General features: G+C 35.3%; 2 protein-coding genes across 2 annotated transcripts in view; both read right to left on the bottom strand.

The window, feature by feature from the left end:
* Nucleotides 1–172: 172 nt before the first annotated feature.
* LOC136806443 (clathrin heavy chain 1-like) lies at nucleotides 173–17,421 on the bottom strand. The gene is made up of 22 exons (XM_067063024.1): nucleotides 17,153–17,421; nucleotides 16,277–16,484; nucleotides 15,143–15,861; nucleotides 14,787–14,984; nucleotides 12,333–12,533; nucleotides 12,080–12,172; nucleotides 11,689–11,871; nucleotides 11,280–11,417; nucleotides 10,767–10,931; nucleotides 10,190–10,441; nucleotides 9,822–10,040; nucleotides 9,327–9,592; nucleotides 7,110–7,221; nucleotides 6,738–6,860; nucleotides 6,266–6,411; nucleotides 5,642–6,018; nucleotides 5,075–5,397; nucleotides 4,544–4,819; nucleotides 3,033–3,596; nucleotides 2,338–2,559; nucleotides 1,975–2,044; nucleotides 173–1,605 (listed from the first exon to the last, which is right to left on the bottom strand). The coding sequence occupies exons 1-22, from the start codon at nucleotides 17,195–17,197 to the stop codon at nucleotides 1,421–1,423; spliced, it is 5,085 nt and encodes a 1,694-aa protein (XP_066919125.1). The 5' UTR covers nucleotides 17,198–17,421; the 3' UTR covers nucleotides 173–1,420.
* Nucleotides 17,422–19,301: 1,880 nt separating this feature from the next.
* Nucleotides 19,302–23,578, bottom strand: part of LOC136806607 (CAP-Gly domain-containing linker protein 1-like) — a 29,916-nt gene continuing 25,639 nt past the window's right edge. The window contains exons 27-28 of the mRNA XM_067063200.1: nucleotides 21,908–21,945; nucleotides 19,302–20,018 (exon numbers count right to left, since the gene is read on the bottom strand). Of these exons, the coding sequence (XP_066919301.1) occupies nucleotides 20,010–20,018; nucleotides 21,908–21,945 (47 nt within the window). The 3' untranslated portion in view covers nucleotides 19,302–20,009. The remainder of the gene's footprint in view (nucleotides 20,019–21,907; nucleotides 21,946–23,578) is intronic.

The following is a 23,578-nucleotide window of genomic DNA, read 5'->3' on the forward strand; positions in this document are numbered from 1 at the left end:
GGTGGTGATTTTCCGTCGTCCTCAGTCAATCAGCATCTAAAAAAATCAGAAACTAACCGTTCCCGTCGCAGAGAAACACAGATACATAAACTGGCTAATATCAGGCTCAGCGTCGAGAAGGCTGGCACACGAAACAACCCGATAAAAAAGAAGAAATTGAGGCTGATGACAATTTTGTAAAAGAAAAGTCTTTTGTTCCATACCTACACATACAATTATATATATAAATCCCTAAGGTTCAATATTTTATCAACGAATGAAATGATTGGTTGCCGATGAACAAAAGACGAAATAGCTCGACCAATAAGATTGATTCTTGTACGAAACTTGTTCTAACGAGATTACCATTCAATATGGCGCAGTTGTACGCTTTCAAAAAGGAAACAAAAATACTTAACGGCAATTTTTTGGAGTGATAAATTACGATGTAAAAATAAACAAAAAATAAAAGGAAAAAACGCTAATCGATAATAATAATAATGAATACACAAATTATAAAAAATTGAACGTTAACTAACAAATGATTTGGTTCGATTTAATTAAAATAACTTACACATGGAGATCCTAAAATTTACGACCAGAAAATAATTAAGTTGCTGTGGAAAAGTCATTTGCGCGTAAATTTACCACAACTTCGAAAGAAAAAAAAAATAGAATTAAAGATTTCAAAAAATTCAGCCAAAAAAATTAAAAATATACAACATATTAAAGAAAATAGTTGACCAATCGCTTGACCGGGAAACGTTTTTTTGTACGGAAACGAAGTTTTTTTTTACCGGCACGATTGATCAACTGTTGGAAATGAATTTTACAAATCATTGGAAATTTGCGTCTCAAGTAAAAAGCAAAATGAATAAAATACAGCAAAAAATATTGAACATAATCTTCCATCATTTCAAAAACGATTCAAGGTCCATCTATTCTGACGTCACAACATTATCATCACGTGATACTATTTTCTTGTTTTCGGCGACGGCAAAATAGTCATAATCAACAAAATGAATCACAGTCTTGAATTTCTTTATATATGCATGAAGTTTCCTTTTAGTCGTACAATAGATAGTGTTGATTGGTAGATCATTTTACTAGATTAACTGCTAACTCAGAAAAATAAAAAAACTATTTCATTTTCAAAAAAATGGGTGTGACATTTTACATTGCGAACGAGCGAGTTCGTCATTTCAAGACTAAAAGTAAAAGTTTCTTCATGATCATACCTTGAGTAAATAAAGGACTAAAAATATGACGTCGAGCTCCCGCGCGAACAACGTAAGATGTACGCCGACGAAAAGCCAAAAAATTTTAAAAATTTTGTTTTAACTTAATTAATTACTACTATTATTATCATTTTGGGGCGTACGAAATTTTATTTTAGCTACATATTTTATTTCTCATCTCTTATTTTGATTGTTTATTCTACTCAGTAAAATCCTTGCTGCATTCCACCCTGTGGCATGCCTGGCTGACCCATTCCCGGTTGCATGCCCATATTTGGCATTCCTTGTGGTGGCATTCCCTGCGGTGGCATTCCCATACCGGGTTGTTGTGCGTACATGTTTTGTTGCGGATAGGCTGGTCCAGAAGTGATCATCAATTGTTCAACACCTGCGAATGATATAGAAATAGTTTCATTAAGTAAAAAAGAAGCCGAAGCGGCACGAAGGTACAGCGACATAGCAATAGTCGTTACAAGGAGCCGTCTCTTCCAAAATGAATGACAAAGAGACAAAGAGATGTTTCTTCAAAAACGGACATACTGCACCAGAGACGGCGAAATGCTAATGAAAGAGATGCCTTGGAGTTTTTACAAGATACTTCACTAATTGGTTATTTAAAGTGATAGAGATGACGCGTTCTTTAGAAAAAGTACATCTTGACGACCAACCAAATCAAATAAGAGCTTGTAAAAACTCCAGCTTGTCCCTAATGAAAGACCGATGCCTTTGTTTTCGAAAAAGTGCAGAGTCAGCTTACCCATGATTGGTTGCTCAGGTGTGTCTTTTTCTTCTTCGCGTTTGGCGCTCGTTTCTGCTAATTTGTCAACCTGACAAAGAGAAATAATCAGAATCAGATTAATGATGATTTTAAACATTACAAGAAGGTTTTAATAGGTTCTTGTTTACGTTCGCCAAAAGAATTAAGGTATAAGGCCACTTGATACGATTTCATCTAATAGAAACATTTGAAAACTGAAGTACGCAATAATATTTTAATTTGATGAAAAAGTTGCTAGTGGCCCCACCTCAAAAGATTTTAACTGCAACTAGTTAATGTTCATTTCGATGACGAAGACCTTTACCAAATAGTACATATCAATAAATGGTAAAGATGTCTAACCTTGTTCAAGTATTCTTTCATGACTTGAATCATGTAAGGCATCGCAAAATCGATCAGGTTGTGTCTCCAGGCTAATTCTAACACGACATCAGGCTTCAAGAGATCGTAACACATGAAGAGAGTGGCAGCAAAACATTCCGTCTTGTTGATCTCCAAGAACCATTGCAATAAACCTTCTGCAACCTCTGAGTCTCGAGAGTCACAAGCGAAAGCCATGGCATCCTAAAAACATGAATAGTGGATAAAACAACAAATTCAAAATTAGTCTGTTCAAACAATATATATCTATTTCGAGCTCGAAAAGAAACTCTTTGAAATCCAACTTATTTTAGACTTCATTGTTAGCTGTTTGAATCTTGGTCCCCAATGGTGAAATTTTTTCCGCACAAAGCATTGTGGGCAATATTCGGGGATCAAATCTGAGTTTTCATTAAGCCGATATCGTCTATTCTTTTCAGTGTCTTAATTTAAAACGGTGTCCGAATTTTTTTTAAATAAGCAGAATTTAAGGCCCCTAATATTTCCGTAAATAGTAACAGGATGGAGTTAATCAGGGCGAGGGTTAGTTTGGAAAAAGCTGTTTGAATTTTGGCTCCTATCTTTTTATATAGTAAGCAGGACAGTCAGTTGGAGTTAATCAACTAGCGACGCAAGGCGAGGGTGAGTTTGGAAAAAAGCGAAGAGTTTTTACTTACCTTGTAGAGATGATCTTTCTTACAAAGTTCGACAGATTGCTTCCACCTGTTATTTCCCTTGTAAAGGTAAGCAGCGATACGACGGAACTCGATCAACTCGTGCTTCTCCATCGTTTGAGCTAATTGAATATTATCGAAATTGTCGAAAGCATCGATTGAGGCGCGTAACCCGTTATAATCTTCCTCTTCGATTAAAAGATTATTTAGCGCTTCGTTGATTGCTTTGTTGTTATGGTTTTGAACTGATCGTAAATAAGGTTTGACCAGCATAAGATGTTTAGCTTTGATGAAAAAGTTGACGGCGCGAGTATGATCCATCCTTGGTGTTAAGACGACTAGTAAATCGTTAATTAATAATGGTTTATTGTCCAAATAGAATTGTAATGCTTTGTAATAGAGTTCAATATTCGCGACTTTGGTAACTACATCTTTGAATAGATTTTCTTTCCAAGCGACCGTAGGGTGTTTCATCATGGTAACAATAGCGTTGTCGTACTCTTCGTATTTGTCGTATAAGAAAACGAGCTCTGACCATAGGTGAGCTTGTTCGCATGCCCTCAGAACCTGCCGAAAGAAAGAATGATGTTTTGACGTTTGTTTTATGTAAATAAACGATATCGGCTTTCCGTGAATTTTTTTGCGCAATGCATCATGGGTAATCATTCGGGGAGAATATGGAAAGCCGATATCGTCTATTATATGTTCATCTAAGAGGATCTCGGTAGTGTGCAGGCATTTGAAATTGAAGAATTTTGTTTCAGTTCTCGATGAATTTATATGGTGTTTACACGGAATTTAAAACAATATAAAGACTCTAAGCACGCAATATTTGAATGAAAGATGCTAAATAGCGCTTATCGTGTGTTTTGTGGGATCAAATATTTATTTGGGTATTCTAAGCACTGACCTTTATATAACCTTGGACCAAGCTTCTCAATCCCAGCCAAGCAAAATCTTTGATCGGAATTTTTGAAAATTGGTACCCTAATGGCGGCACTACTCGATAGCGGTGTAAATGCATCGAGAGCGCTAGGTCTACTTTTCCTCAAATTCTTTTGATCATATAGCGGCGTTAGCACTGACCTTTATATAACCCTGGACCAAACAATATCTGCCATCTTTGATTGGAGTTTTTTTAGAATTGGTACCCAAGGAGAAGCCATTGCAATGTTAAAAATTAACGTCTAACGGCGCTATATCATCAAAACTTTTCGAGGAAAAGTAGACCTAGCGCTCTCGATGCATTTACACCGCTATTGAGTAGTGCCGACATTAGGGTACCAATTTTCAAAAAACTCCGATCAAAGATTTTGCTTGGCTGGGATTGAGAAGCTTTGTCCAGGGTATATAAAGGTCAGTGGGCGTTAGACGTTAATTTTTAACACTGCAATGGCTTCTCCTCGGGTACCAATTCCAAAAAACTCCAATCAAAGATGGCAGATATAGCTTGGTCCAGGGTTATATAAAGGTCAGTGATTCTAAGAATAAATGTAAAATGAATGACGTCATACCTTTGGAATATTGACACGTGACCAGAAAAGATCGAGATGTTCCTTCATCTTGCTTGGTTTATATTTAGAATAAAGGATGGACAATTCTGTAAACATTCCCATGTGTGCGCGTTCCAAACCTAAAGCAGCTTCCATCAGTGTGATCAATTCTTCAAAGTAACCACGACTTTCATAATATTTGATGAGATCGTCGAGCTCGTCAGCGTGAACGACGATGTTCAAACCACACATCTGAGCCAATCGGAATTCTTTACCGTCAACACAAGCAAAGCAGACCTACAGACAAAGTTGAAAAGTTTAATAAAAGTCATACCTTATACCACCCTAGTGGTTTCTAATAAAATCGGCCAGGGCAACATAAGTGCGGTACCTTTTAGCCCCCTATTTGTTTCGAATATAAAAGAGTAACATGGGTATGGAATCTGACATCGCATTACAATCTAGATCTTAAAATTCTAAAAGAATCTGTTCAAGTGGTAAGACTTTAAAGGGTGAGAGGATCTTTATGTAATACAGAGCCAAACTACAAACCTCTTTCCATGTGCGAGTACTGTTAGCTTTTCTCGCCCCATCAACGGCCGCTTGGTATTCACCCAAGTGAACCAAAGTGGACGCCAATCGTGCAAAGTTGGAGATGTTGTTGAACAGGATGCGAGCAGCCTCGAACATTTTCTGTTCAAAACAACGCTCACCGACTTGTCCGATGTTGGCGTGGTTGGGAGTGGAAATGAATTCTTCCAGTTCAGCAAGTCGTCCGGTGTGTGCGAAAGCGAAAATAAGTTCGGTATCGATGAAGGTTTCCTTGGCCTTCTTGCGAGCCATTTGTAAGAATTTGACCAAGTCTTCGTAGTTGCCTAGAGAAGAAAATAAACGACAGTTAGCTTGAAGCAGTTTGACTTTGAATAGAAATTGAAACCGTGTTAGACACCGAAAAAATTTTATTTGCGTTCACAGAGAAAGATCACCTTCCATGAATATTTTATTACTTTGACGATAAAGTGTAACAAATGAAATTGGTAAAACTTTACTTTAACAGATCAAAATAAAGAACTAAACAAAAATAGAAAGGCAAGATTAATTTAGAGTGAAATAACATACCAGCATTCTTGGAGGCGTCGACGACATCTTGGTACGAAGAAGGATCATCAGCTTTGATGTAGGAGTCTATGGCTTCTTTGACCAAACCTTGATCGAGCTGAGCTTTACCAAGGATGCTCCACACTTCAGGTACGTTGCAGCGTTCAGCGAATTCGTACGCGCGGTCAAGATTTTGGATGTTTTCAATCAAGACTTGGATAGCGGATGTGTTGACGTCGAATTTCTTGAAAATAGCGAAAGCTTCTTCGAAAAGTTCACTTCCGATAGCGATGTTTGCGATGTCGGGAGCATCGTAGTTATCCAAACGAGTGATGTACTCCATGACGCGGGTACGATCGGCTTTTATGGCCGTCAGGATCAACAAGTTTTGTAAGTTTCTAAAGGAAAGAATAAGATATGGTAAGGAGAACCAATTCGGACGGCTTTCATACGCAATACAAACAATAGTAAAATCTAGATATCAATGTTATTATTTTTTTGAACCTTTTTGAAGATTTGGTAAACAAGAGAAAAATCTAAATATCTATGTTAGAATATGAAGTCTCGGGCTAAGTCTTCGAAAGAATGATTTCAGAGGAGGTAGGGAGAAGGAGATGGCATACAACTTGTTGTAAACATAAGTACCTGTGGTTGCTAAAGACAGAGTTTTCCAAGACTATCTTCTCCAATAATTCGATGAGTTCGTTGGGTAAATCAGAACTCATGAAAGCTTTGACGGTGACTGACACATCTTCAGGGTCTTGTGTCTCTGAGAGGGCAGTTTGTACCACCTGAAGAAGAAAGATTTGGGTTTAAATTTTTCCATGAAATCTTTTCCTCTTTATACAGCAAACTCTCAATAGAAATCTTTTCCTCTTTATACAGCAAACTCTCAATAATAATTTAACTAACATAAAACTAGCGTAAAACGGCTTCGCATGATACAAATAATCCGGAAGCTCGATCTGATTTCAATTTCAATTTACAATTTGAGTTCAAATTAGTGATAACCGACGAGAAAGAAGGAAACTCTTGCCTCACCACGAGGACATGGCAAGTGAAAATCTAACCCCTTAAAGATTTTCGGGTTCAATTTTGATTGGTATAGAACACTTACCTGATCGATGAGCTGTCTTCGGTATTGGTTTTCAACGACGAGGACTGTAGCCCACAAGTCAGGATTCCTTCGACGCACCAAGTATCTGGCTAAACTCTTGAACAAAGAGTTCTCGTTGCAAACCTAATAGAAAAGCGAATGTAACATCAATGTAACCAAAGTAAAAGCATTCATATGTTAATGAATTGTTTAACATGAAAGTCATCTATTTATTTCAAAGCTTTTTGACTACCCCCCTCATCCGTACATAAAAGAAGAGTTAAACAAGTAAATATTGAAAAAATGAGTTAAAATTTCGCAAGTTTCAATATTTTCAAGAACGAAGCAGAAATTTAGAAAGACATTTAGAAGGAATAATAAAAAGCGCAATACCTGAATAAGCTCTTCATCACACTGTCCACGTTCGTAAGCAACACAAGCCAAATGAGGATCTCGTTTCTCACAATATTTGCCAACAACCACACTGTCGTAAAACTGGTTCTCCCTGGAAGTTCAAGTAAAACAAGTGATACTTTTATGGACCTACCTGGTTATCAAACTAATGAATGAAAATTGAAAATACAAAAAAATAAAGAAAATGAAAGCATGTCTATTGAGAGAAACTATCAACACTATTAAAAAAGATTTTTGAAAAAGAAACAAAAAAGCTATTAAATTCTCCTTAAAATTTTCATCTATAGACCATTCCGGACCACTGTGCAAAATGTCACGATTTTGTCACGATTTGCACAATTGTTACCTATCTGACACCTAACTGACTCTACTAAAATAAGGTTTCCAGAAAACTCCAACCATCGCACTCTACCGTGACATTTTCTTCTTTTAGAAAAAATAATAATAAAAATAATAATTTGGCTAAGAACATTGATCTATGCTTATAAATAGTGATAAAGATTCATTTTTCAAAAAAATAATAAGTGTTTCTAGAAAACTCAAACCATTGCCCTCCACCGTGAGATTTTCATCTTAAAAACAAGCTAATAATAATAGTAATATGGCTAAGAACATTGATCTATGCTTATAAATAGTGATTCTTATAGATAAAGATTCTTTTTTCAGCCAAAAAAATAATAAGTGTTTCTAGAAAACTCAAACCATTGCCCTCCACCGTGACATTTTCATCTTAAACAAAACTAATAAAAATAATAATAATAATAATATGGCTAAGAACATTGATGTATGCTTATTAATAGTGATTCTTATAGATAGTATATACTATAGTTGTTATACTCGCTGAATTCGTTCCAAAAGTAAATTTTTGCAGCACCTCGCAAAAGTTTCTGCCCGCGAAAGTTTATGCTCTTAAAGTAGGTTGGAACTACAAATTAGATCGAACTCGAAACTTCAATCAAAATTGTGGACATACCCGTTCGGAATGTTACATATCCAAAATATTTCACAAAATGTTCACCGAAAGGAAGAATTTTTAGTGGAGAGAAAATTTGGTGGCGGATTTAGCAGAATTAAATTTACACCAAATGTTTTATTCATTCCCTAAATTTTTGCTATTTCAGGCCTTAAACAGGTTTATTTGTTCATGCTTAACATACTTATTTATTAGCATTTTTGGGCGAAAAATATCTGCCAAATTAAATTTCCTCTGAAAGATTTCTTTCAACTGTCTACAAAATTAAATTTCCACCCTGTTTCGCCAAAAGTTCTTCCCTTTGAGGCGAACGTCGTCGTCTTCATATTCTCTAGACCTCCATTTCTAAAATAATACTTTGGCAGAAAGGTGTAGTACAGCATTGAACCAGAAACCAATCTCTACAAAGCTCTTTCGCCTGTGAATTTTAATTCTGAAACTGTTAAACTTTCTCTTTCAAAGTTGAGACGAGATCTTTTATGAGATTAAGATACAATTTTTACTTGATCTAACTATTTTCCAAAAACAGACAAGTTAGACACTATTTTTATGAATGTTCAAGAATATTCAATTGAGGGATTTCACTAGTAACTTTCCAGAGGTATCAGTCTTAGAGAGTTGGGTTCAAGTCAACTTAAATAGTACCTTCCGTTGCAGATTAATACTATAAGCGAGTTATGTATCCGAAAAAACTAATGAGCCAATCATGAGGAAAGCTAATAACGAACGGACAAAGGTTAATTTATAGGACCTCCACCGGGGTAGGTCCAAAAGTTGAAGCAACTATTTTAATCAACACTTTCTAATTCAAACCTCTACTATTCGAATCTTGCTGTAATTCGAACTGAATTAATGGTCCCCTCAGTTGGGGAGTGGTATAAGTTACTCTCTGCAATTCGAATCTTTCTATAATTCGAAGAAAATTTGAAGATCGAATAAAAGAGATTCAATTGTAACAAGTTAAAAGATAGTATATGGGCAACTTTACAGGCTTTAACATCTGAGTAAATGTAGAAAGTCTATCACCATGCTTCCCTAGCACCCTGCATGGAAATGCTCAGGATTTGAACACAGTCCATTGATCGAAACCTTCACACTGCCAATCAACCGAATGTTAGTGAGACACAGTGATAGCTTTATTCAGATTGTGATAGAATGTATACCAAATTTATCGTTCTACATCTGTAAATTTAACTTTAATTAATAATAATTAGGTAACATACCTGAGGAATCGTTCTGGATTGTTGTTTGAGTCAATGTAGATCTTAGCCAAGGCATTATGGGTAGCAGGTTCTTCAGATCCCTCGTGAATGCGTGACTCCAGCCATGGAAGGAGGAGTTTAAGACGGTTTCTCTTTTCACATTCTGCGACAAGTTCGTCAGTAGAGAATTGTCCTTTGACGGAGAGGATGAGACTTTTGATGATATCTTCGGTGCAGTCAACATCCAACAGCCCACCAGCAACGATGGGCAGACGTGATGGGTTTACCTGGAAAAAAAGTGACAGTAAAAAGATTTTTGTATTCTCTTTACTTTTCTTCTCTAATAATATATTTGGAAACATCAAATGCAGACGCAACGTAAGGCCTTTTGTACACAAATTGTGCAAACAGTGCAGTGGCCAAATCAGGGAATAAATTTTATGCCAAAGTTAGCCCAGATTATTGATTTTTGTAAAATTTTGAGAAGGAAGACCTTCGCATAATGGAAATAGTTACCTTTTGCACGTAGATCTCAATGTATTTTTGCAAGTTGTTCTTGTAAAGGTACAGTACCAAATCGTGAACAAAATCAAATCGATCACAGACAATGATCAATGGAAGTTGATCAGTCAGTTTGGCTTCCTTCAAGAAGTTTTTAACTCGTTCCGGATCGTAACAATTACTTTCTCTGCAAATTCTTTCAACTTCTTTCATCTGACCTGTCTTGCATGCAGCCTGAAAAAAAAACAATTTTGAGAAAAATTCAAGTTGAATTAATCATCTTCTTCCAACATCTTTAAGAGTGGAACCCCTCCACTTAACACAGATAGCCCCATAAATATTATTTGCTTCTTTCTGGAGAGCGACAAGGTGAAACCACTCACCTGGATATATTTGAAATGAACATCTGCTTCTTGAGAAAAGTTGACAATGGAACCAAGGAAATAGAATAATCCTTCGAAGCTTTTGAATGATTCAAAGATCTCAATGAGGGCTGTAGTGGTAAGTTGTTCGTGGTATTTGGATGCAATTTGTACGCAGATTTGCAAGTTTTGACGGATGTTATGGGTCAACATTTGCCTGACGCACTCAATTGAGTCTTCAACCGATAATGTACCAAAATAGTTTACAAGCCACTAAAAAGGTAACAATTTGAAGATTTTTGTTAGATGTATTTGCCTGAACTAGAGTTTAAAGGTATTAAAAAGATTAAAGTCAAACAGACAGAATAAAATTCATCTCAAAACACTTAATCGATCTCATCTAGTTCTGTTTCCTTTTTTCTTTTTCTCTGTACTTTTATGGCAACTTTTGAAAAGTGATAAAAGTGATCTCAAAACTCTTTATTAATGTCATTTAATCCCATTATTTTTCATTTCTGTACTTTTAAGTACTTTTATGACCATTTTAGTAAATGCATTTCAAAAAAGAATCATTTTGTGGAAGAGTCAAAGCATTTACCTCTGGATTCAAAACTTGTGTATGAACAATAGCTCGTTTGATGTCATAGATATCAGTGTAATGTTCCAAGGCTCTTTGAAGAAGACCAGCTTGTTCACAAAGTTGAGCAATATGTGCACGGTCGTAGTGTGTCACCATTTGGTTACCAAGGATAGCATCAGCAACCTAAATTAGAAAAAGACCAATAGTAAAACTTGAAAAACGTGAAAGGCAGGGTTTTCGAGAATTACCTTGGCTCAAATTTTGTATCACAGTTGTAGCGTAAGGGTAACCAATTAGGGTCAATAACTTGAGTACTTATATAAGTGTAAACTAAATTTGTTGAATCAGATTTTGTTTTTCTTGTTGTTAACTAAATAGAACTTATCTGCACCCTCCTAAATACACCAAGGGCTGGATAAAGTTTCAGGGCTAAAGGCATCGGACTAAATCTTTTTTTAGCTTCAAGACACAAGTATCAAAATGGAGGAGACAGCTTGTTTTCCAAACCTTATGCAAATTATTTTAACTTACTTGAGGAGCAGACATAAGGTTCATTTCCAAGAGTCTAGTTTGAAGAGGACCTTCAGATGGTCTGTTGTTCTTCAGGGCATCCAACAAGAATGAGGTACATTGTTGAATCATATTGTATTCCATGAATACATCAACAATCTAAACATAAGATGAATAATAAAAAATATCTTTTAAGGCTCAAAGTGTAAGAAACACTTAGCAAAAGAAATGACGTTTTTGAATTCAACATTTTGTCAAAACAACCTGCAACAACGAGTTTTTATATCAAAATGTTATATCAAAAGTTTTCAATCAGTGTCGGATCCAACATTGCAAAGATTATGAACTTTGTTCTGAATTTAATCTAATTCAATTTAATTAATTGTTATTTTACAAGCAACACAGCTAAAATCTGGAAAGAATTAGTTACCGCATTGAGCTCAGCAAGAGGCTCATCATCTTGAATGAGCATGCCAGCAAATTGCGCTCCAGCCTCTGGGTTGGATCGCATGACATTTCTCAAAAGCATAACATAATCAGGAGTGTGTCCAACTTTCTTGGCATACAAGACAATCTTTTGGAATTGCCCAGTTTCAGCAAAACACATGATAACCTGAAATATCAAAAGGCACGGTGTCAAATGTTTCTCTTGTCTATTAAAAAGATCAGTTGGACATTCAACTTCAGTTATCAATCAATGCTTCAGTCACCATAATTACTCTCACCGATCATTCAGATCTCCGAAGGTGTCCTAAGGTTAATGATCATCATTGCATTGGAACAAAAATCTCAGAAAGAAGCTAATTCAAATGTAAAGTTACCTTGTCTGGAACATTAGCTCTCAGATAAACAGATAATGCTAATGTGCTGTCAAACTGTTTCGCCAAGTCACCAAGCTCTTCACTGCAGTCAAGCTATAATAGAATAAGATTGTGGAAATTACGTTAGTTTATGCATTTTTTGTTACAATATGACATGACAATACTTGACAGAATAATAATTATAACAGATGCAAAAAGGATTTAGCTGAATGAAATTGTCATTCTGAATTTTAAATTCTTTTTTCTATCTCACCTTGTCTTCTTTCAACCATTTTTCCATCAATTGTTTTCTGCTTTGCATGAGTACTGGACGACACAATTCTACTGACTCATATCGGTTCAATTGTCCTTGGTCGAGAAGAATTCCAAAATATTGAAGTAAAGGAGAAGTCTGCCCAGGTTGTGATGGGAGTTGCTGAAACCTTTGTATTGTCTCTGGAGTTCTCAAAATACCCTGGAGATAAGCAAATAAATAATTCCTGATAATTTTCTGATACAAATCTTTTTTCTTGTTATCCCCAGAGCAAATGAAAATTTAAGTAATGTGTGTATTTTAGCAATAACCTTTGCTATTTGAAAACAAAAGCACTGTTCAAAAGACCACACTTTTTATAGGCCAGGTGAAATTGCAATCAACTATTAGAGTGAATTGAGTGCATTGGAAAAAAATGGCCAAATACTTATTATAAGTATCTAAACTATGAAGTAGGTGTAATAATATCAAATTTCATAAATCAGAATGTGTAAATATGTGTTTCTTAGCTGTAGTCCTTATTATGATCAACAAAGACACTATTATAGAAACAACACTTTATGTAGGCCAAGTGAAATTGCATTCAAATATAGTGGAAAGTGAAAGCATTGGAAATTGGCCAATATTCATGAAGCATAGTTCTCCTTTCAAATGAAGAGAAGGAGGAGGGGGAGTCAAAGGGTTATTTTTTTAAATGAGTTGTATTTCGAGTTGGTTGAACACTTACTTTATCAAGTAGAAAGATTTAAGATGTGTGTTTTCTAGCAATAATCTTCATTACTTTGAAAACAAAGACACTGTTCAAAAAACCACACTTTTTATTGGCCAAGTGAAATTGCATTAAACTACAAATTAAAATGCATTGGAAAATGGCCATAATTCTTTTAAGAATGAGAATGTACTATATCATTTTATACTACAATTAAAACATTGGTGAAAGTTGCATTTCATAGGTAGTCAAATGTTAGAAGGGGCATTTAATTATGTTAAATTATATCAAATATTGAAAAATTTTTTCTATAATGTTTGTTTCCTAGCGGTATTTCGTTCCTTATGATCACCAGACCTTTAAAAGAATCAAACTTATGTAGGCCAAGGAAATTGCATTCAAATATAATATAAGTGAAAGCATTGGAAAATCGGCCAAATTACGAGAATTTAAACAATAAAAAAGATACGCTGGACTCAACAAATCTTAGATGTGTGTTTTCTAGCAATAATCTTCATTACTTTGAAAACAAAGACACTGTTCAAAAAACCACACTTTTTATTGGCCAAGTGAAATTGCATTTTAACTACAAATTAAAATTGAAATGCATTGGAAAATGGCCATAATTCTTTTAAGAATGAGAATGTACTATATCATTTTATACTACAATTAAAACATTGGTGAAAGTTGCATTTCATAGGTAGTCAAATGTTAGAAGGGGCAATTTAATTATGTTAAAAATTATATCAAAATATTGAAAAAACTTTCTATAATGTTTGTTTCCTAGCGGTAGTCCATGTTATGATCAACAAAGACACTATTAAAGAATCATAACTTTATGTAGGCCAAGTGAAATTGCATTCAAATATAATACTAAGTGAAAGCATTGGAAAATCGGCCAAATTACGAGAATTTAAACAATAAAAAAGATACGCTGGACTCAACAAATCTTAGATGTGTGTTTTCTAGCAATAATCTTCATTACTTTGAAAACAAAGACACTGTTCAAAAAACCACACTTTTTATTGGCCAAGTGAAATTGCATTAAACTACAAATTAAAATTGAAATGCATTGGAAAATGGCCATAATTCTTTTAAGAATGAGAATGGACTATATCATTTTATACTACAATTATTAAAACATTGGTGAAAGCAGGTGAAAGTTGCATTTCATAGTGGTAGTCAAATGTTAGAAAGGGGAATTATCTATGTTAAATTATATTGAAATATTGAAAAGATTTTTCATAATGTTTGTTTCCTTAGCGGTAGTCCATGTTATGATCAACAAAGACACTATTAAAGAATCGTAACTTTATGTAGGCCAAGTGAAATTGCATTCAAATATAATAGAAAGTGAAAGCATTGGAAAATCAGCCAAATTTAAGAAAGTTAAACCATAAAAGAAATATGCCAAACTTAACAGATCTTAGAAGTGTGTTATTTAGCAATAATCTTCATTACTTTAACAAAGACACTGTTAAAAAAAAACAACTTTTTATTGACCAAATGAGATTGCATTTAACAACAAACTAAAATTCAAATGTATTAGAAAAATAGCCAAAATATTGAAATCCCTAGGTGTGCGTTTCCTAGCGGTAGTCCATACTAAGACAAGCAAAGACACTATTAAAGAAACAACACTTTATGTAGGCCAAGTGAAATTGCATTCAAATACGAAAGTGAAAGCATTGGAAACTGACCAAAGTCAAACCAAATGCAATGTTGCTTGAAATAATTGTAAATACCTTTGGTGCTTTAGCTGCAATCTTGGCCGCTTCTTGGTATTGAGCCATCCCAAATTTTTCATTGAAAGCTTGAACAAACAAGTTATCTGCACCAGGAAGATTACAACGCTCAGCCAGTTTCCGTGCAAGCTCACCGTTTTGTTTAACTTGAATCAAAAATGGAACCATCTTATCTTCATCAACACTGACTGATAGAACCTGTTAAAGTAAAATAGAATGCTCTGTCAAGTTTAGTCCTATAATAAAAAAGTTGAACAAAATTCCATGATAGGAAAAGCTTTTCCTCTATTTTACAACCGATTTGTCATAATTTACTCTATTTTTCAAGTCAAAAAATAAAAATAACAAAGATCTACCTGTCCTTTTCGGTTGACACCGATAATCCCCTCTGTAGGTTCGTATGAGGCAGTTACAAAAATGGTTTCTCCGCTAATACGATTTGAGTAAATGCATTGAGCACTTTCAATGTCATACAAGTGGATGTATCCATACTTTGTGACAAGATAGGCTATTCCATACTTTTGACTGGCTTGCATAGCGACTGGGAAATCCTTGTCCGCTTCTGGTGGAAATAAAATATTTTCTGCCTTTTTTGGAAAGGGTTGGTTTCCGGCTGGAGGTGTGCCTACTTCAATGACATGGATTTTAGAAGCAGTAGCTCCACGTACAGAAAAACAAAATATGTTGGAAGGTTGTGCATTTCCTGGAACTTTGAATTGAGTAAAGGTAGCAGCATGCCCTTCAATAGGCTGACTGACTTTTCTTTCTACAGAGTATAATTGCATTGCTCCGACAACTCTGTTCTGTTGTGCAGAGATACCAACCAGAAGAAGCCACTGTCCACTGTGGTCAATCTTGTAATTAATAATCTGGCATCCAGCCAAAGACTGATGTCTATCAAACATCTTGACTGGGCTTGAGTCACCTTCCATACCCCAATGGTAGACAGCTGATTCTGACACTAAACCTAATGTGTTGACGTTGATCCATTTCCAAAAGATAACATCTTCTGTCAAATTGTGTGCTTTCATTTTACTTTTCATCTCAATATTGAAAATCTGCAAGGTTTTGCCAGCTGAAAGGTAAAACATATTATTATTTCCTTTGTGTTCTATGTTATAAAAAGGCACTATTTCCAATAACAAGGCTCGAAAATAACGATTTCAAGTGGGTCTGACAAAATGTCCGACCGTTATTTCAAGTCCTGATCTATTCCCAACCCTCTTCCATTCTTCAGTGCTCCTCATCTGTTTCTCGAGTCAGGAAATTCCCACATGTTCCTCCTTCTTTCCTCAGATATTCCTATCTAGAGGAACAGACATCGAAAGATTTGATTTTAAATAAATTGTTTTAGGTGATATTTTTTACGAATCTGGCATACTAAAATTGTAAAAATCTGTATTTTCCAAATGAGAGAAAGCTGGATTCCAAAATCAAACAGTAAGTCCAACAACAGAGTCAGATTATCTCAAAACAAATAAAAAATAAACCTTTTAAAGCAATGACTTTAGAGATGGGATTCATGATGGCAGAATCTGCGGAAATTGGTCTCCTGGTTGGATTGTTGGCATCTGCCATATCAATAATAACAACTTGTGATTGTTCCCCAACTTTTTCTCGAACACAGATATACTTGTCTGATTCCATGGTAAGGGTTGAAAACCCAATGTTTGAAGCATTGATACCAACATTTTGAAGCTAAAATCAAGTTTGAAATGGGTTAATTTTTGGCATGGAATGAACTTCTCTAAAATTTTTCTGGTGAAGTTTCTTTGCCAGGAAAGAACGTCAACAAATTATACCCCTATCACCCCTAAGCGTCCATTTGACGTTTCCCGCGGCAAGTCCGAGTCTGGAAGGCTCCCCATGCAGTTGAATGACAATATCTCAGTCGAATATGACCTGTAAATTATGGCCAATTGGGGTTCAAAACTGAATGCAATAGAATCTGAACCTGTCGTTTTGACTGCGTTTGGTTTGGTTTGATTATTGATTCAATTTGATTGCGATTATGGGGAAAATAGGAGCAGTATAAGGTTTGCATGAAAAACTTTCCTGGGCAGTCGTTGGGATATATGTCATAGCAAGATTAATTTTACATAGACCGATAAATAATACTTGTGGATGGCTTTGATTTCTGAAAAGAATCTGGGATACTTATCTAAGATAGGGTTTCTAAACTGGGTGAATTGGTCAAAAAATGGCTTGCTGTTCAGTTTGTTTACTCTTTTGATCTGATTTATTCACAAGATTCTGGGCAATTAAATCACAAATCAAATTTATATTGGATAGAAAAAGCTACCTTTCCATGATAAACTACATCATCAACTCAAAAAATAGAAAATTGAAACATTGTAATATTATACCTGGAGATGCTCTTGAAATCGTATGGGCAAAAGTTGACCCGCCATCTTGAATTTTACAACAAAGCAAGAAAAGCAAGTTAATTATTCAAGAGTAGAGACTCTTTCGAGAAACAAATTTTCCAAGCCAAGAATTTCAATGTTCCAAGGCAAAAGTTCAATATTTATAAAGTTATTTAGCCCCCTCCTTGATGTTCCAATGGGCTGTTTCTATTTTAGGTTGTCTACTTTCAGGTGTTCTTTCGGTTTGGCAATCAGCGAAGAGCAAGAATAAGGGAGGTTGCCACGTGACATACACGGCAGACCCAGGCTTCCAAAATCGATGACTTTTTTTGACAAATTAATCAATCAAAACAAATCTTATCATCTTTACATATTGATAAAAGCTTCATTTCTGATAATTTTTATCACTAAGAACCAAAATATTTCAAAATTTAGGCTTTTAGGGCTTATTTTTGGGTTATCAAATTTTGGAGTTTGAGCGTAACTTGGTTAGGAGGTGTGACCATTCATACGCGAAATATTCGATATCTCTTGAATTGAAAGATGGTAGTCCAAGCTGTGACAAATTAGAGACGGAAATAACTTTTCGATATCTGACCGCCTTTTTGAACGGCTCCAAGCTCAGCGCGGATTAACTCGGCATGTCGTAAGAGTTTGAGAAGTTTCCATTTGTGTGAGGATTATTTTTTCGAGTTTCGGGAAACTTGATAAAGTAGTGAAGTAGTGAACGGAAAACAGAGTTGTAGTTTTCGCGGATGAAGGCTCTTGCTTTGGCCTTCCCCAATCAGAGGGTCCAATTGAGAATTGCGGGAGATTTACAAACCGTTGTTTGTCCATCGGGAAGAAGTTTGCAATTTATTAGGGTGTGTTGCGGATAAGCCAAGGATAAGCATATCCAAAACAAAGGCTTTTCCCAACGCACTTCTAACTTTGCGAGATTATTGTTTATAACTAGTCTGTACACAGACCCGATATCTACGGCTAATTTCAAAATTCATTGCCGTATTACGAAACGATAAACGTGAGGTGGTACAGAGCAGTTTATTACGTGCGAATAATAAGCAAACACAGAAAAAATACTTAATGGAAATTTATGGTGGCTTGGATCACGAGATTTACGTCTGGCTACGTTTCGAGAGACATTCTTCTCCCATCATCGAGCAATGTAGCCAAACGTAAATCAATCGAAACGTAGCAAAACGTAAATCTCGTGATCCAAGCCACGATAAACTTCCAATATGAATATCACTGGGTCGATAGACTCAAACTTTTATTAAACAAAATAGATAATCGGAGTAACGTAGGAAGAGGCTATTTCATACAATGTATAAGCGAAGTTAAGTTAAATTGTTTAGCTTGTCGTGCAACATAGAGTACAGGAATGTGTGAGGATAGAAAACAAGTATTTCCAAAAAATTTTCCATTTCATGAAAACGTTGTATTTTTTTCATATAAATGATATAACAATTTTATGTAATATGCATTAATATAACAATATCGTACAATTTGATTTTTAGGAAAAGAAAAAACAGGAAAAAAAACGGAAAAAGTACTAAAAAATATCGCCAATGAGAATTTCGTTTTTTAAACGCATGTTGATGTTTTGTGAACGAGAGTTTGGTTGAAAAAGTTGGTGTACACGTTTTTTTTATAAGAACAAACAGTATAAGAACATAAGGCTTCCGTGGCAAAATATTAAGAACAAGTTAAGAACATTTTAAGGCTTTGTGGACTCTAAACCACCCAATTTCTTCGGAAACGGAAAATGGACAAAAATACTCAGAAAATATGGCGAAAATAAGAGCATGTTAAGAACATTTTTAGGCTTAAAACCCAAAAAATTAAGAACACCCCAAGGCTTCAAAAATTTTAGATGTTCTTATAAAAAAACGTGTAAGATGGTCAGTAAAACAAACATTTTCGAGCATGAATGGAAAAGCATCTCAGGGGGTCAGTGCTTAATGTCTACTTTTGATCTGGACAGTCAAATTTATGATGATATTTGATACGTTATGTAAACAAACCCTTATCGAATTTTGGAATATGGAATGTCGCAATCACTTACTATCTTGCAGTTGTAAAATATGTTGAATAGCTTTCTATCAAGAAAGCTTTTTACTGTATTAGATTTCGACAAAGTTCCACGGCGTTTTTCTTGTTTTCACTAATATATCTTTTCTTAACGATCCTAAAAGACTTCAACTTTCGGGATCTTAAACCAGAAACGATTGCCTACGATCCTATAGAATTTTAGGCTACGTCGTATCTTCCTTCGTTTCGAGCGTAAAATTCTTACACTTCGTAAGTAAGGCGTAAGTAAGAGTAAGGCATAAAAGCCTGGAGCTGTCTATTGTGTAGACTAACAGAATTTCAACATCGAAAAACACCAACGAAATAAATAAATTGGACTGATTTAAAAAAAAATTGAATAAGTTGTATAAAAATTGTCAAAAATTATACCTGACAGTTACGGTAAAATGATTTGAATAAAAACAAAGCCCTAACTAAGTAATAAGTTAAAACTGAATAATTTAACCTAGAAAACGTTAACGCTTGAAAACGCTGAGTCAACAATATTGAATGTTTGCTTGTACATAAACGATCTTTTTTAGATAAGCTTTCCAAAAGATTTTACAGCCAAAGAATGGCTCTTTATCATACAAATCTTTGAGTTGTCCAGTTGTAATCTTTCGTTATTGTCATTCCGCCACCACGTACATAGTTCATACGCCCACAAACGCCCAAGAACGCCAATAACACGCCAATCAGCGTCTTTCTACTACGAATTAAGCGGATGAACTCGGCATGAGAACGGCAAAAGCATGCTCGAGAACGTCATCGATAGAAGCCTTGACGTCTAAAACATCTGAAAAATAAAAGGAAGTCATTTTTTAGTATTGAGCATTCGAGCGCGCGGGATATCGTCCAGGTTTTAGGTTACGGAGGATCCCCATGAGCTCGCTCGGCTCGAATTACTAGATAATTATGGTTGAGATCTTCTCATTGAGGTAATTTCATGGAAAATTCCTACCAACCCCGACTCAGATCAAAATTATGCCCAATTCCGTTGAATAGCCGTGAAATTAAGATGCCGCAAAACGACCCCTCCACATTTCACTTGTACGGATTAATGTGTATCTTAAGATTATAATACATTAAATTCTGTTAAGTTAATTATCATTATCGTAAATTTAAAGAATGGCGAGTTGTTCTCTTTAGCCTTTGCCTTGTGAACAGACTTACAATGATTGGAGGATGAAAATATGAGTGAATGTGTATGCGTTTATAAAGAGTGTTTCCACCCAACGAAATGTCGTTTAAACCAATTCTTTTTGCTATGGTGGTGATGTTGGTCAACTTGTGTTGTGGATAAATCAATAGCGGTCTTTTTTACTGAATGGTGGTCAGTCTATGAAAGATGTTTAATGTGGTTGGTATGGTGATGGTTGTTTAGGATGGTGATGGTTAACTGGTTTTATAAGATTTTATTTTAAATATTTTTATGATTATCTTAACATTTAATATGGTAGTGCTTTTAAAATTTGTTTAAGAACCAGCTTTTTTCATGCAATAATGTTCTTATGAGGGTGGCTGTCACTTACCAAACCGTAAACAAATGCTTGGCTTTAGACCATGTTCGCACTTAAAGGTTCTGTTCTGCTCCGAAACGAAATAAAGTCATTCTATTGGTTAGAAGTGACGTAAAACTCGACTTTAACCAATAGAATGGCTTGATTTCGTTTCGGAGCAAAACGGAACCGTTATATGTGGGCGTGGTCTTAAACTAATTACAGATATAACCAGGAAAATTTAATAAATCTGCTAAACTTAATCATTATTGAACCTTAGGAAATAGACCAGACAATGGATTGAAGTAGATGCTACGAGCTTGGAATTAGAGGCATTTTGTATTGCAATAGACCTTTTCATAAATTACGTCATGAACATCACTTGCCTCGTATTCAAACAATTTCCATGGTGATCATGTCCCTTGAGACATTAAATGATTTTTTTATGAATAGAAACTAGTTTAATAAAATCCGCTGGGAGTTGATCACTATGGCAATAATTTCAAAACGAGGCAAGTGATGTTCGTGACGTAATTTATGAAAAGGTCTATTCAACTCTTTTATTTGAGCCCTGTCGTAATATTGAGAAAACTTCAGTCTTCTAAGATCTGGAAATATCTGTTTTGTGGGCAAAAAAAGAACTCTATATTGTTTAACTAATAAAAAGCTTTTCTTCGCGTTTGTTTTGTTTGAAAAAAAATCTTTATTGGATTAATCAGCCTTTAGAAAGTCTTTGCGCGTTGCATTAATATTAATGAAGAGCATTGTTGTCCATTGTAATGTTATTGGATAAAATTCTCATCTTTTTTGGTTCGTAAATGTTATTGTTTTGCTTAGGCGGGGGTTGGGTTTTTACGAATTATAAACAGGCTAAATCAAGAGATGTTTTTTGTTAGTTTTTATTGGCCAAAACATTATTTTCTGTACGGAAATGGGACAAATCATGCAAGATTCTTCAAATTTTGTAGAATTTTGTTAAATTTAGAGACCTCGCCGAGACGAAAATCCCTCTGAGACGGAAGAACTTGGTATACTGAATATTAGTTCCGCTATTCTATTGAAAGCTATTTATTTAAAAAATTACTTTCAAGAATGTCTAACATCCCATGGTAACTAATGATTACTGTGGAGGAAGTAAAAGCAATCTTTTTTTGGCGAAAATTTTTTTTAAAAGAAAACACGTTACCTCTTCCTCGTCACAATTCTCCGATGTGTGTCCGAAAACTAAAAAGGGAGAAAAATAAATTAAATCACCTTTATTGCGTGAAAACAAGTAAAGTCCCCTGTAGCTTACGCTGTTAAAACACTCCTGTGTCACAGACCCTGTGGGACCCCAGCCCCATTGGAATATTTGGCCAAAATTTCGTCCCGGTGGAAAAGATACGCAACAATTTCAGCACAAATGGAAAATTGACTTTTTCTTTCATCCTTATTTTAAATAAGATTCAATAGAGAAAACTGCACCATCCCTCCAGGGGATTTAGAGCTGACGGGGGGTGCCGCCCCTTTGATTTTCCGACCTTTAGCGGGACTTTGGAAATCCAAAAAAGGTACCCTCCATTTGCCTAAATCCCTTTGACCTGAGAAAAATATAATCTATTGGGATTTTGATGGACTTCATCCCCACTGTGGGAAAAGTTTCACCAGGGCTGTGAGACAGGGATGTATTAAATCAAGACAGGAAAACGCTCTGAATAAATTTACTGTCTCTGAACTACCCTTAATACACGAAAATAAGTAGACATGCGTAATTAACACGAATTAAGAAATTTCGTGTTAATTGAAACCCCTTTAATTAAAACCAGCCGTGGTGTCCTTGAAAAAGCAAATAAAATTCGTGTTAATTTTTTGCGTGTTAATTTCAAGGCCGTTGAATACTTGCCTAGTAATATTCGTGTAGGTATATAAACATATACAATGCAATCATAAGAGCGTGTTACAGCTTGAATGGATGATTCCTACAATGTTACTTGGTGTGTCGAGGGAGAAATTCTCCTTTCATTTTGTAGTTTTAAATAATAAAATTTTTAAGTAATCAGCTTAATGAATTATTACGTCACCATAATCAACGAATGACAAATTCCTTATTGATGACACGTAATGACTTTTTTTGCTGACAATGCATTATGTAATCTATATGTAATCGCGTAGTGATAGGGAAAAACTAATTGTAAGTCTATAAATAAGCGTACAGCACTAAATTCTTTTAACAACTACACTTAGTGCCTCAAATAATGGAGAAAAGCGAGAATGGGCGAGGTTTAAGCATGGAGCTATTTACGGCGTACAAGATCCATGACGTGAGTTTTTCGCTGCCTATTTGCGACGTAATAAGGCTAGAAGACATGAAATCTATTACGTGAAATCACCGAAACTCACGTCATAGCTTGGATTAAGAATGATTATGCTTTATCGCTCATTGTGATTACTCGCGTTGTAAATACTGTCGCTTCATTGTTAACCTCGCGATCAAAGCTGGATAGAAGCTTCAGAAAATAAGCTTTGGACAACGAAAATCGCAGTCAACAACAGTTTTGAAAACCTTATAAGAAACAGGACACAACAATTTATTAGACGAAGAAGCTTAAAGAAACCCTCTCCTTATATGAGGCCCCCCCAGCGGACCCAAATTTCACGCATTCACGCAAATTTTTTTCGCAATTCACGCATTCACGCAAGTTTTTCTCGATCTTCACGCAAAAACCCAATTTTTTGGGAAATCGGGGAAATTTTCGGAAAAAATCGGGGAAAATGTCAAAAATAGAGGTCTTGCAATTTTCGCGCTAAGTTACGTTATTTACGTAATTTCCGCCATTATGGAGTAAAACGTTCGATTTGCATAAAAAAGTATGACAAG

The sequence above is a fragment of the Clytia hemisphaerica genome, unplaced genomic scaffold (genome assembly GCF_902728285.1).
Source record: "Clytia hemisphaerica strain Z4C2 unplaced genomic scaffold, Clytia hemisphaerica genome assembly, whole genome shotgun sequence".
NCBI classification, from domain to species: domain Eukaryota; kingdom Metazoa; phylum Cnidaria; class Hydrozoa; order Leptothecata; family Clytiidae; genus Clytia; species Clytia hemisphaerica.